Raw genomic sequence first — 15,286 nt, forward strand, 5'->3', positions numbered from 1 at the left:
GATCTCCCTGTGCTATGCGGCTGTTTCCCACCAGCTATCTATTTTACATTTGGTAGTATATATAAGTCCATGGATTACAGACCTACAAGTAAGAGTTAAAACTATAAAATTTCTAGAAGATAAGAGGAAATCCTTGTGACCCTGGGTTAGATAAAGATTTCTTAGATACAACATAAAAGAATAATCTATAAAAGAAAAATATTGATAAATTAGACCTCCTCAAATTAATAACATTTGCTCTCTGAAAGACAATATTAAGAGAATGAAAAGACAAGCCACAAACTAGGAGAAAATATTTGTTAATCACATGTGACAAAGGATTTTAGAATATTATATAAATAATGCTTACAATTCAATAATAAAAAGACAAATAACCCAATTAAAAAATAGGCGGGCTTCCCTGGTGGTGCAGTGGTTGAGAGTCCGCCTGCCGATGCAGGGGACACGGGTTCGTGCCCCGGTCTGGGAAGATCCCACATGCCGCGGAGCGGCTGGGCCCGTGAGCCATGGCCGCTGAGCCTGCGAGTTCGGAGCCTGTGCTCCGCAACGGGAGAGGCCACAGCAGTGAGAGGCCCGCGTACCAAAAAAAAAAAAAAAAAAAGGCAAAAAACCCCCAAATAACTGAACTGACATTTCACAAATGAAGCGTACAAGTGATAAAAACATATGAATAAATGTTCAAATAAAAAAATCATTAGTCATTAGAGAAATGCCATTTAAACCACAGTGAGATACCACTACTTGTCACTGGAGTAGCTAAAATTTAAAAGACAGATACTATCGAGTGCTGACAAGAATATGGAGTCATCAGAACTCCAGTGGGAATGAAAAATGGCAAAGCCACTTAGGAAAATAATTTAGCAGTTTCTTAGTTAAATACCATAAGAGCCAGCAATCTATTCCTAGGTATCCATCAAATGAAATGACCTGAAAACCTATGTCCACACAAAGATTTGTATATGAATGCTCACAGCGGCTTTGCTCATAATAGCTGTTGCAGCTCCTAAAATGGCCCCCAATAATCCCCACCTCCTGGTACTCATGTCCTTATAATCAGTTCTCTTGAATGCAGGCTGAGCTTACTGATTTACTTCTAATAAGACATGGCAGAAATGATGAGATGTCACTTCCAAGATTAGATTATAAAAGACCGTTTCTGGGGCTTCCCTCGTGGCGCAGTGGTTGAGAATCTGCCTGCCGATGCAGGAGACACGGGTTTGTGCCCCGGTCCGGGAAGATCCCACGTGCCGCGGAGCGGCTGGGCCCATGAGCCATGGCCGCTGAGCCTGCGCGTCTGGAGCCTGTGCTCCGCAACGGGAGAGACCACAACAGTGAGAGGCCCGCGTATCGCAAAAAAAAAAAAAAAAAAAAAAAAAAAAAAGGCCGTTTCTGTCTTGGGAGCTCTCTCACTCTTTTTTAGATTGTTCATGGTGAAGGGAGCCAGCTGCCATGCCATAAGACAGTCTTGTGGAGAGGCCCTCACATCTGTGAATGGAAGTGGATCTTCTGAAGCCTGCCAACAGCCACATAAATGAGCCTGGAAGTGCATCCTGTCTCTTCCTTCACCCAAACTAAGCCTTCAGATGAGATCACAGCCTTGGCTGACACCTTGACTGCATTCTCATGAGAGACCTTGAGCCAGAACCACTCAGGTAAGCCATGCCTGGATTCCATAATTCTTGTTTTAAGCTGTTAACTTCAGGAGTGATGTGTTACAACGCAATAGATATAGAATACATAGCCCCAAACTTGAAATAACCCAAATGTCTATTAACTGGTGAAGGAATAAACATATTGCATATTTCCACAAATGGAATACTATTTAGCAGTCAAAAGAATAAACTACCTATAAATGGAACAACCTGAATGAATCTCGAAAACGTTAAGCTAAGTAAAAGAAGTCAGGTCCAAAAGACTGTGTGATTCTATTCATTGGATAATGTAGAGAAGACAAAACTACAGGAATAGAAACCAATGAGTGATTACATAGGGCTGAACATAGGTAAAAGGATACTGACTGCAAAGGAGCACAAAGAAACTTTTTGGGGTGATGGAAATGGTCTTTATGTATTGATGGTGGTAGTGGTTACACAACTGGATACCCTTATCAAAACTTACCTAGCTGTACACTTAGGTGTTTTTTACTACCTGTAAATTATACCTTAATGAAGTTGATTTAAAGAACAAGTTGTTTTCCTATTTTCTACAATGACAATTTCTGTTTCAGTGAGTCTTCATGACAACAGTAGACTTCATGGAATCATCTTTAGGTTACGAAAACCTAATTTAACCAATGCAATCGAGGTGGAAGGTTATAGTGCGATTAAAACAGACTTTTAAACCTTAGTTGAGAGTTTTGACACTTCTTTAAGTCATTTTAAAAATCAATACCAGGTAATGTTAGAAAAATGGTAAAGGGTGCCCTAAAGTAGGACAACTATTTGCAAAATAGGAGCAAAGTGGGGTATTCACATGGGACTAGTTATTTATGACTTATTTCCCATTGGAAGATTTATTAGAATACATTCTGTGGACATCAGCCTGCATATCCCCTTGTCCCTACTTCCTCCAGCTAATAACCTAAGTTCTACTCAGTTCCATGTAAACAAAGGTCGGCAAAGGAGGGTGTCCTGAACAGTTTGAGAGATACTTCTACACTTTTACATTTGTGTCAGAAGAAGGCAGTAAAACTTCAGCTGTTTCTGCGTATGTTCATTCTTGTACAGTTTTTAAAAAACTCCTAATAAGCATTTGAGGAAAAAAAAGCATCATCCCTCTCTTCTGTCTGCAAACTTCTTGAAAATGATGAAAGACACAGGTGATTTAAAATAAAAAGATGACATGCTTTGGGGATGTGGAAAGTCAACCCAAGAGGTGGGGGCAGAAATCACAGGCAAGGGGAAGAAAAGAAACAGGTAGGTGAAAATGCAGTATCTTTACAACTGTTACCACAGGAAAAAACTGTGCCAAGAAGTCTCACAGGGGAGGTATGAAGTCACTTGTTACTTAGGGACACAGTGTGCTACTTTAAAGATATAAAAAAAAGAGTTGGATCGGTTTTGAGGTCTGATTACTCTAAAAATTGTTATAGGGGATTTCCCTGGTGGTGCAGTGGTTAAGAATCTGCCTGCCAATGCAGGGGACGCGGGTTCGATCCCTGGTCGGGGAAGATCTCATATGCCGCAGAGCAACTAAGCCCATGTGCCACAACTACTGAGCCCACGAGCCACAATTACTGAAGCCTGTGCACTCTAGGGCCCGCGTGCTGCAACTACTGAAGCCTGAGCGCCTAGAGCCCGTGCTCCGCAACAAGAGAAGCCACAGCAATAAGAAGCCCGCGCACCGCAACCAAGAGTAGCTCCAGCTTGCTGCAACTGGAGAAAGCCCGCAGGTAGCAACGAAGACCCAACGCAGCCCCCAAAATAAATAAATAAGCAAATGAATAAATAAATAAAATTGTTATACAATAAACCTTTTCCTAAGAGATTCTTTCTCATGGCTGAATAGTATGAGAGAAGGGAAATATGCTTTCACAATAAAATTTAAGCCAACATTCGGCATCCGGAAGATCTCTTGTAGTCACGGCCCTGAGTAGGAAAAGGCTTTCATTTGTTTTGCCTTTATAGGTTAGCATGGTGACACAGGGCACCTGTGGAGCAACAGGAAGGACAGGAAATTTGGAATCATGGCATGCTAGAACCGGAAGGAATGACAGATTAGTTTTCTAATGCTGTGTAACTAATTACCACAAACTTAGCAGCTTAAGATAAAACAAACTTATTATCTCATAGTTTCCATGGCTCAGGAGTCCAGGCATGGCTTAGGTGGGTCCTCAGCTCAGGATGTCACAAGGCTGCAATCAAGGTGCCATCTGGAGCGTGGATTTGTCTTCCGAGTTCATTCTGGTTGTTGGTAGAATTTAGTTGTAGGACTGAGATCCCAGTTTTCTTGCTGGCTGTTGACTGTGGGTCTCTCGGCTTTTGGAGGCCACCCTAGGGTCTTGGCTCCATGGCCCTCTCATAGTACGGCAGCTTACTTATTCAATCCAGCAGGAGAATCTCACTCTAGTCTGCTACCAGGGAGTCTTATAATTATACATCCATGATCAGTCATGTATTCATGGGAGTGACTATCCCATATACTTTGCTATACGATGTAACCTAATCAAGGGAGTGACCATCTCATCACTTACTCATATTCCTGCCCACACTCAAGGGAAGGGGATTATATAGGTCGTGTACATCTGGGAACAGGACTATTGGGAACCATCTTGGAATTCTACAACCAAAACCATCACCACCATTCAGTGCAACATTCTTACTTCAGAGATCGGGGAAACTGTGGCCCATGGAGGACACAGTAAATTATCCTGAAAGATATTAGTTTCAAGAATTAGTTATCAGGACAGAAAGAACTAGATCCTGGTCTCCAAAATCCCTATCTAGAGCCTGCCACTCTTCCAAGCTTCCTTCTGCCATTTGGCATGCTTGAAGATAAGGCTGTTTTTTCAGGAAAGAAGGGGGGAAAAAAGCATTGTGACAATCAGCTAAGCCACTAATCATTATGTAGATTCTATGACACCCAGGAAACGCTGAAAGAACACTCACCTGAAGGGTGCTAGCGTGGTGACTCAGCGTCTTTGAAGAGTCATAGGCTGCAGGATTGGCCAGCAAACGACTGGTATTTTCTATCCAAGCCTCAGTACTCTTCAAAAGATCATGATACTCCTCCAGCTTAATTGTGGCCTGTGAAAGATAGGCAGTACCAAACTCAGTCTGATGGTTCCTCTTTCAGTGGAATGATTCTTAAGAACTGGTTGCTGTTAGTCAGTGGTGTCAGGCCTCACAGGGCTCCACACCCCACAGCTGGGCCACTTGCCCACCCCCTCCAGGTTTTGATCCTTCAACCTGTAAAACGAATCCTGACCACAGGTGGGAAGGATTTAAGGAGTTCTACCCCAACGCTATGGGCCTCAGCAAGGGTTCCAAGTTAGCTTTGCAACTAGTCTGGTTTCCGTTTTATGTTCCACTTTGAAAACTGGACTTACATTTGGTCCTCCTGTACCGGGCCTTGTCCTATATATACCAGTCCCTCTGAGAGTAGGTTCCTGCCTTGCTGCTGCTAGATCACATGCACAGCTCACCCACCGTGACCCCTACTTGGAAGGGAGGGCAGGGGTGTTTTGTTCCCAAATGAGGTTCTTTCTCTGGCTCCCTCCTGGGACTCTTGAGGTTGCCTGCCTGAAATTCCCTTACCTGTTGAGAAGCCCAATTCTCACCCTGACTCCTACTACTGTGGTCTGACTTTGGGATTCTTGCTTCTGCCTGTGCCAGCAGTCCCCTCAATGCCCACTCGAACCTATGGTGTAGCTCTAGCTTCAGGTCCTAAAACTGGCAATTCAAGGGAAACTGGCTGCCTCTGAATATGTATTTTTGTTTCGTTTTAAACCCATCTCACTACTACCACATGCTCCGTGTAGCTATCGCGTGTTACAGCCATACCTTGTTAAACTGTGAGGTTCTATATTCTGCCCTCTGTGATACTTGCTGATACTGCTGGAAAGGAATCATCAAGTTATCCATCCATTCTTGAGCTTGTCCTGGGTCCTGTTCAACAATGTCCTGAACTTCAGAATCCAGCTCATTTAGCTTGGAGTGCCAGAGATCTAGCTCATCCCACATTGTCTGGGGAAGAAAAGGTAAGTCCATTTGGATTGAAGATGTGTTGAGTTCTAAGTTTTCACACAGTATCTGTACTTGTAAATGCTACCAAAACAACATGACAGAGACAACATCCCAGGCAAAGTTTTTCAATTATGCCCAGAAACCACCTGAACTGAAAAACACTTTTTCTGAGGTCACTTAACTCTTACTGTATTCATTTCAGTACAAATTAGCTGTAAGGGGGCAGAAAGTCCTGGACACTTCCAGAGATGAATGACACCAAACAAGGTCAACGTAATCCTAATCTTTCAAGAGTGATGAGGTAACATTACATTTAAAAGGGCTTGGGTAAATACCTAACCTATTTAGACCAGTATATATATCTACTTAATCTAGAAGACAATTCTTATTAAATGCAAAAATAAAACTGATAAAAAGAAAATATCTGCTCTGACTCAGACTGACGCACTGGCAGAAAATTCTAGCCACATGTATCAGTAGCAAATGCTTTTAGTTCAAGAAACCAATAGGCTGGATTCAAACCTGCACTTGTCTGGGCAGAGGAAATCTCAAAGGCAACATTCAATTATTACTTAATATCTGTGTAAGAACATAATTTCTAGAAATGGGAAAATCTGACTAGTTAGAGGGCTTATTGAGAGCCCAAGATTTTGTCCAATGGCGAGCCATAGTCTGACCTATTTTTATTTTTCAATTTAATTTAATCTTTTTAATCCTTTGACATCACATTTGTTTGGTTTAGAGGGGGCTGCAAAGTCAAAGGCAGGTATGATTATTTGTGAGCAAATCTTGTTCACCTTATTTTAAGAGAGTATACACAGTCTAATGTCTTCTCAATGAAAGAAGGACACATACAATAGGTACAATTATTTCTTTTAATATTTAGAATTATTTGTTTATTTTTACCAGAAGAAACACAGTCAAGTTAAATTAGAAACCAAAGAAGAGACTTAACTGTAGGGAGGAAGGGAACAGAGGGAAATGGGGTGATAAGTGAGACTTCTCTGAGGATAACTTCTTTAAAAATTGCAGTATAACTGACATATAACATTTTATTAGTTTCAGGTGTACAACACAATTGTTCTTTTTTTTAAAAATAAATTTATTTATTTATTTTTGGCTGTGTTGGGTCTTCGTTGCTGCGCACAGGCTCTCTCTAGTTGCAGTGAGTGGGGGCCACTATTCCTTGCGGTGCGTGGGCTTCTCATTGCGGTGGCTTGCCCTGTTGTGGAGCATGGGCTCCAGGCATGTGGGCTTCAGTAGTTGTGGCGTGTGTGCTCAGTAGTTGTGGCTCGCGGGCTCTAGAGCGCAAGTTCAGTAGTTGTGGCTCATGGGTTTAGTTGCTCCGCGGCATGTGGGATCTTTCCGGACCAGGGCTCGAACCCATGGCCCCTGCATTGGCAGGCGGATTCTTAACCACTGCACCACCAGGGAAGTCCCACAATTGTTCAATATTTGTTTCTACCATAAAGTGATCACCACAATAAGTCTAGTTAAAAATCCTTCACCATACATAGTTACAAAATTTTTTTTCCCTGTGATGAGAACTTTTAAGATCTATTCTCTTAGCCCTATTTTTAAAAGTCTCCATTCATATTAGAATATTTCCTTAAAATATAAAGTAGAATGTTTTCTACATGCAGGAGTTTACTTGGAAGTTAAGAGGTAGAATATTATGTTTATGTACAGTTCTACCTAAGACATTTTATAAGTGAAATAAATTTGGAATTTCTACTTTCCTCTGTTTCCCCCTGGCAGTTTAAAGAAAAGCTGTTAATACCATTTATAACTTACTGAAATGTTTTTATATATCAGTCTTCCCAAGACAAGACCCTTCCCTAGTGAAAAGGCTGCTTCCCAATCATAGGCTCTCAGGAGTTGGGGCATATTCCCACCATGGAAAAACTGAGAACAATTCTTAAATGCAACCTTCTCCACCAAGCCTCTGCAGGTGACACGCTCAGTGAGGAGGGCCCGGTAAATCAGGGTTAGGATCCCTGTGATGACTGATGACAGGGAACATACCAAATGCTGAAGGAAGTTAAGGGAGGATGTTACCTTTTGAATTTCTTGAGCTTTCTCAATATTTTTGCTCTTCTGCTGCAACATCTTTTCGACATTCTGAAGCCCGTTGTTAATTTCGTCTATTTTTCTACTCACTGAATATGATGGTGAGCTTTTCAAGACTTCATTGCTGATCTGTTTCAAAGGAAGAATGACACAATGGAGATGTTTTCCACACTCTATTCAGAGGTTCAAATGATAAAAGGGGTAGTCACAGTATTTTGAGATTTTACTCGTACAAATCTTTTAAGGGCTAGGGGGGAAATTCCAAACCGTACTGACGAATGCGTTAATGAGAGGGTAGATTAGTAGACTAGGAAAAGGCAGCTCTGCTGACCTGACCGTTCAAATCCAACCGGAAAAAAAAAAAAGAAAAGAAAACTGACCAACAGAAATCTGTTCAATGTAATCCACAGTATGTACTACAGATATGTGCTGTGTTGGGCAAAACTACTGAGGGTACTGTCTGAAACATACCCCAAGGGAGCAAATGATATTAAAAAATTCCTGGGAGAAAAATTATTTATTATACAGTTTCTATGTTTTATGAGAGAATCCTCTGCACAGATTTGTTTTCAATAAAAACAAACATTCTCAATTTGACGTAAAAGATGTAATTCCCATCTTAGTATTCATTTGGGTGAAATAACCTTCTAAAACTGGCTATTTCTTGCAGCAGAAAATCTTAGTTTTTCTCTGTGTGAATGTTTCTAGTGTATGTTTTCCCAGCAATTAGAAATCTAGCTGCTGAACAGTGTAATTTTTTTATCAGAACGATTTTCCGAAGAAATTAACTTGTACTAGGAAAGATAATAAATGAATGTTGAATGTATCATTTTTCAAATGCCTGATTAGTTCATGTTCTTATTTTTTTAAGCTATGTTGATAAGGTTTTCTCCAAACAGCCACTGAATAACCAAAAAATACTTAATGCTTTTGTATTCTCCTTTTAATTAACCTTTTTAAAACCACTATATCTGTACAACCATTGAGACTAAACCTTCCAATGCAGATACTTTACAGATACAGAAATTGAAACACAGGCTAAAGTCATCATGTATGACTTGCTTAAAGTCATACATCAAGGTAGTGGGTGAATTCACCCCAAGAAGCCCAAGCCACCAGACGCCAAGGCCCCCAGGCTCTTTTCACAGCACCAGGTTGTTGATAGTTTTATATAATGTTTTTATTCCACAGACCATACCACAGTCAAGATTTTTTAGAAAAAAAACTAATCCTGTATTATTATTATTATTTTTAATCACTGTATTAGCTTTTTATTGCTACATAACAAATTACCACAAAATGAAGCTTTCTGATATTTTGGGCAGTTACTCTTCTGGCAGAAATGCCTATCATTTTTGTATATTAGGAGAGATCATGATTTAGGTAAAGTATGCAGCCAACTGAACTGCACAGAATGGTATTGTGTCTGTTGCCTGGATCCTACGGTCACATCACGCAATAAAAGTAAGTTTTTATTGGTTACAAATATACACAGATATCAAAGTTACTGTTGAAATTTTCAACCCTAAATTTAAAAGGTAGATTTTGATTATTAACTCACTTTGTTAGGGATTTTCACATGAAGTAGTCAGGAGAACCAATTGAGTTTCTCTCAAAACATTTAGTATTCTCTTAAAATAAAATCAATAGTGCATGATTCTTGAGGAAGTTCCTCATAATAGATTATCTTGTATGTCAAATCAACAAGATTTGTTATAATATATATTAGGAGTTTACATGTTTTTTACATGGGTTAGATTTTCCAAAGAAATTTGTCGCAAGTTTGAACCTGATTTTTTGTGTGCAATTAATATGTTTTATTTACTAAATTATAGGTATTTTAGGCTTCAAAAAGCAATACAAAAATCCTTCTGTATTCTTCTGGACCAAACAGAATTTTGTTCTGTTGGATCTGGGCAGCCTTTAAATAACGCAATAAAATTGTCTTGCTAAACTCCTATGTCTCCAAGTACTATGAACCATTTCCCATTCTTTCTTCCAACCTGGACTTCCAGGTATAAAGATTTGCCTGGGTATGCTTTGTGAGAATTATGTTACCATCATTATTAGAAAGACACCGTGTGTTAAGTGCTACTCCTAGTAAGTTATGAAACGTGTGTTCTTATTGTTCTTGGTTGCAATTTCAAAGTGTTAAAAGCAAAGTATTATTCACGACCAAAATTTTAAAGTGATTTTCCGGAGGAAAAAAAAGTCAAGTAAAAGGCAATATATAACTATTTTTAAATGCAAGAGAAGAAAAACTAAGCATCTTCACAACTAAAAATTAATAGACTAATTCTGTTACCTGTGTCACTTACTTAGAGCAACTCCGTCTCAGTATCAATACACAAAATTATCACTCAACTAAACTCTATAAAAACAGACATTAAAAAAAAAAAAAACAGACATAGCTGAAATCAGGGCAAATGAAAATGTGATCTTAAATGATATGTTGTTCTTTATATTCATTCACCTCCATAAATAATAATACGAATACAAACATTATTATTACCTTCTCATCTACGTCTTCTAAAGCTTTTCTGCATTCTTCCACCTGGGATTCAATCTCTGCAGGGACTATGGTGTACATTTCAGAATACTTGATTCGCAGTTTTTCCATAATATTCTCAAAAGTTAGCTTCCCTTTCTTAAGAATGCTTTGAAGCTCCTAAAAAATCAAGAGAGTTTCAAATGCTCACAGGACAGAGAAAAAGTTTAACTCTAAAAATGCAAGCAGCTTTCCAGCACATCTTTATGATTTAAATGAGCAAACTTTGCATGACAAAACCTCACTATTGATACAAGCTGATTAAGCATGAGAGATACTCAGTTTGGTCAGATGATGCTTTCTAATTTGTAAGAATTAAACTTGATATCTCTCCATAGTGTCAAACCATTGTCCTGAAAAGACATTACAACATCTCCTCCCTCTAAAGTACCTCTAGGATTTAGTTATAACTCAGTAGCAGTCTCCATCTAAAAAGCTGCAAGCAGCAAAAAGTTTCAAAGAAGTTTTATTTTATTATTAACTTGTTGCCATTTCTGCTTCTTCCTACATTATCATCACAATGATTCAAGGCCACTAAAAGCCCTGTGCTTGAAGCAGAAGTGTCTGCTTTCATGTAATTAGACAGCCCAGCACAGCTCAACTTCTTTCAAAAGGGAGGGTTCCAGTTCCTTGCAAAGAATGTGGGGTTTTAGGAGATAAAAGAAACCTGAACAAATAGTCTATTGGTCGTGGCCTAGAAACAGAATCTGATCTACGTACTCCTGCACTAATTATAAAGGAGAAACTCATTTGTTTGGGAAAGTTTCCCAAAGATCAAGTGGAAAAATACTTCTTGACTTTACTGTGGCTTTTTGGGTTTTCTTTTGTTTTTACAGTAGCTGTTGAGTAGCATTATCTGTGTTAATGGATTGAGTCACCACACTGAAGAATGATTACAATTTTGAATGACTCCCCGATGTGTCACTGCTTTCCTTTTCTTAGCCCTCAGCAGAGAACAAGTCTAGAGGAAAAGTTAAAGAATAGTGCCATTCAGAGAAAGGTAGGGTTTGAGGTACAGAGTGCTCCTCGTTTATCTAGACTTAGCCCTGAGTACAGGTCTTCATTCAGAGCTACACTTAGATGGCTTCCCCATGAAGACTGCCTCTGTGAGGGAGAGTAAGCTTCCTTTTGCAACACTGATACCAAAAGCTCTGGTGAATAACAGCATGCAACTTTTGGACAAACTGCCAAACGTCAGTTTTGCGTGTTACCACCTAGTGGAATGAGAAGAGATTGTTCGGAAAATGACCCCTAGCCTATGCACAGATAGTGTGATATAATAAATACATTTAGCCTTCATCCCGGTTCCTGGCACAGCTTCTAAAACCCTTGGAATTTCCTGCATAGGGGTGAAAGGAGTGTCTTTTGTTATTTATAACAAGTCTTTTCCAACCATACCTGAGTTTATGGTAATGAGAAGATTCTTGGTGGTGGGGCTGGGGGATGACAGCTTCAGGATGGGGCTGGTGCCAGAGGAACCAACTGTGTGATTAGAGGGCTAGAACTTTCAACCGCACTTCCAGACCTCCAGAGGGGAGAAGGGCTGGAGGTTGAGTTAATCACCAACCGTCAATGACTCAATCAATCATGCTTATTAATGGAACCTCCATAAAAACCCTTAAACAAGGTTTGGAGAGCTCTGGATTGATGGACACATCAAGGTCCATCAAGGGAGAGTGGTGCACCCAGAGAGAGCATGGAAGCTCCACATCCTTCCCCCATACATGTCTTCCACTTGGCTGTTTCTGAGTTGTAGCCTTTATAATAAACCAGTAATAGTAAGTAAAGTGCCTTCCTAGTTTTCTGAGCCATTCTAGCAAATGTATAAACCTGAGGATGGGGTCGTGGGAACTGCTGCTTTATAGCCTGTCGGTCAGAAGTACGGGTGGTGTTTCTATTTAAAGAGAAAAAAGTGAAGTTCTTTACTTGGAATCCAAATACTTAAAAAAATAGATTTCATGTCTTAAGAAAAGTATGATGGAAAAGCAATTTGACTATTTTTAACCAAAGAATTTTCTTCTATGGAGGCATATGATTTTGTCTCTCTGTAATCAAGATTATTCTAGTTTATATTTACATATCAAAGTAAAATCTGTTATTTGTATTGTGTCATTTTCTATGCAATAGCTTTTTAAAGGTAACTCTTTTCTGTTTGAACATCTTTTTAAAGTTATGAAGGACAACATTTACATGAGCTTTTTGAATAAAGCATTTCTCAAAATGTTAAAAAAAAAAAAAAAAAAGAAGCACGGGTGGCATCTGAAGCGGGGGCAGACTTGTGGGACTGAGCCCTTAACCTGGGGGTCGATACTAACTCTTTATAGTTAGTGTCAGAATTGAACTCGTGTCCCAGTTGGTGTCTGGAGAGTTGGGGAATAGGTTGGTGTGGCGAAAAAAAGCCTCACACATTTGGTGGCAAGTGCTGTGAGTAAAAACACTTCTATCCCTCTCAGAGACTAGATATTCTATCCTATAAAGTGAGCAGTCCTACATACTCCTCAAGAGTGGTCTGAGACCCCTGTACACCAAACACACTTGAAACGTGGTTGGAAAAGGGCTGCTGGCCTACCTCCTGACCTAGTCCCAACTCTGCTCTCTGTACTCCAGCCATATTGATCTCCTGTGGCTCTGCCCACACCATGCCACAGGGCCTTTGCCCACATTTTCTTCTTCTAGATTCCCTCTACACTAGCCACAGGGTTACCTCTGCTCCAAGAACTTTGGACTCAAGATTTCAGATCTGTATCGGCCACATTCACTAGTTCATTCCTCACTTACCTCAAGCTGTTCTGCCTTTTCTGGGTGGTCTTGTAATTCCAGATTTTGGAAAAAGGTTGTAGTCTGCTGAAATGAATTCTTCAAAGTAATTATTTCTTTTGTAAAGGCATGTCTTTCTTGGATTTCATTCTGTATCATTTCCTTATTTTTTTGAGCCTTCTGGAAAAGCCTAAAATATAGCATCAGAATAAAATTGTTCCTCTATCCTGCTTTTCTGTGTAATAGTTATTTCAACAATTAATATAATGTCTGCATAGCTCACAAAAGGTTTTTTTTCCTGAGAGAGAAGTACCAGTTTTCAATGGTTTATATACTATATATACAAACATACATCAAATTCTATCACTCCATCAAAAAAGGGGGGATATATGTATACGTATAACTGATTCACTTTGCTGTACAGCAGAAACTAACACAACATTGTAAAGCAACTATACCCCAATAAAAATTAATTTAAAAAAAGGGAGGAAAAAAAAATCTCTAAAACTTTCATCCCAAAATATCTTCTTTTCACACTTTACATTCCAATTGCCATATTTTTTTCCTTGTAATCCTTGAGTTCAATTGAACGTGACTCAGAGGTGTGAATGAAGTCATGCGTGGGCCCTTGGAATCATAGATGATGCAATTAGCCTTTCTATCCAAGCTGACCCCATTTACTGTGGATGCAGCCATCATATTATTGGAGGAGTTTAAGTAGGGAAAATCTTTCATGAGAGCTATCTGGTAAGTATTTCTAGCTATAAAGATATTAGTGATATATCCTTTGACCTGATGATCATACTTCTTGGCATCTTTCTCAATGAAGTAATCACAGATGCACAAAGAGATTCTAGCGTAAGAATATTCATTACAGTGTTTTTATAAAAGTAAAATAAATTACATATAATTTAAAGGTTCTATATTAGGGACTTGGTTAAATACATTATAGCATATCCACATGGTGAAATATTATAGTTATATTTTAAAGAACATTTAATAGCATAGGAAAATAAATATAATATGCTTATAAATGGTTCAGCAGAATATAAAACAGTATAGTACTATGATCACAATGTTTTTAAAAGTACAGCCATAGTAAGAAAGATGAGTGATTGGTAGTGATTGTTGATGAGTGGTAAAATTAAAGGTGGTTTTTATATTAATCTTTACAATTATCCACATTCTCTAAACTTCCTATAATGAACATGTATTACTAAGTTAGAAAAACAGCAAACATTTAAAAAAATTTGAAACACCAGGAAAATGTGTGCTTGTTTTAATTATCGTTAATATTAATATTTTCCAAAATAGATAACTAATGAGAACCTACTGTATAGCACAGGGAACTCTATTTAATGCTCTGCGGTGACCTAAATGGGAAGGAAATCTAAAAAGAGAGGATATGTGTATAAGTAAAGTTGATTCACTTTGCTGTACAGTAGAAACTAACACAACACTGTAAAGCAACTATACTCCAATAAAAAAAATTAATTTCCATCATTTTTATACCTATCAGTGTTGACGCAACTTGATTCTGTCATATCATTTGTCATTGTTCTAAAATATTTTTTTATTCTAGAAATTCAATATTTTCTCAATTTTTCCTGAGTTTGTCAAGCACATTTCCTTAATAGTTTTTCATAAATCTTACTTGTGGCATCGTTCTTGCATAGACATAATCTCTTGAGATGCAGAAACAGTTCCCATAGGTCTTAAGCCTTCAGGAGTGTTCTGGATATTTTTTATGCGCTGCAGAAGTAGGGCCAGTAACAGCTGCTGCCTCTCCACATTCTCTTCATATTGGCATAAACAATCCAGCAGCTCCGAGAATTCCTCTGTGGTGGCTGCCTCTTTTGTTTTGGAAATTTCAGGGAGTTCTTCTTGAAGATTATCTAAAATAATTGCTTCTCGTTCAATCTAATTCAATAAGCAAAAAAAAAACAAAAAACAAAAAACAGGGAGCTAAAATAAGTAAAATATACTCTTACCACTTCAGGACTCAGCAATCATAATTTTTACATACTGGCTCTTCAAAGGATTCCCAAAGCCACATCCCAGTTCAGGGTAATATTTGTCTTCCTACAGCTGGGAGTATTATCTCTCCACTATCCCAATCCCATAGTTCCCAGCTACTGATCATGTATATGTGTGATTAAAAAGAAGTATTGCTGGGCTTTCCTGGTGGCGCAGTGGTTGAGAGTCCGCCTGCCGATGCAGGGGACAC

At 38.9% G+C, this 15,286-nt stretch overlaps 1 protein-coding gene and 1 long non-coding RNA gene across 2 annotated transcripts in view; one reads left to right on the forward strand and one right to left on the reverse strand.

Annotated features, from left to right (window-relative positions):
• The window catches only part of LOC137222476 (uncharacterized), a 27,958-nt gene extending 24,525 nt beyond the window's left edge, over positions 1-3,433 (forward strand). The window contains exons 2-3 of the long non-coding RNA XR_010942465.1: positions 1,421-1,652; positions 3,092-3,433. This is a non-coding gene — a long non-coding RNA (uncharacterized lncRNA). The remainder of the gene's footprint in view (positions 1-1,420; positions 1,653-3,091) is intronic.
• SYNE2 (spectrin repeat containing nuclear envelope protein 2) overlaps positions 1-15,286 on the reverse strand; it is a 307,891-nt gene that overhangs the window by 122,733 nt on the left and 169,872 nt on the right. Inside the window, exons 52-57 of the mRNA XM_067733714.1 lie at positions 14,714-14,979; positions 13,081-13,249; positions 10,267-10,422; positions 7,743-7,883; positions 5,502-5,684; positions 4,608-4,745 (exon numbers count right to left, since the gene is read on the reverse strand). Of these exons, the coding sequence (XP_067589815.1) occupies positions 4,608-4,745; positions 5,502-5,684; positions 7,743-7,883; positions 10,267-10,422; positions 13,081-13,249; positions 14,714-14,979 (1,053 nt within the window). The remainder of the gene's footprint in view (positions 1-4,607; positions 4,746-5,501; positions 5,685-7,742; positions 7,884-10,266; positions 10,423-13,080; positions 13,250-14,713; positions 14,980-15,286) is intronic.

Source organism: Pseudorca crassidens, chromosome 1 (genome assembly GCF_039906515.1).
Source record: "Pseudorca crassidens isolate mPseCra1 chromosome 1, mPseCra1.hap1, whole genome shotgun sequence".
Lineage (NCBI taxonomy): Eukaryota > Metazoa > Chordata > Mammalia > Artiodactyla > Delphinidae > Pseudorca > Pseudorca crassidens.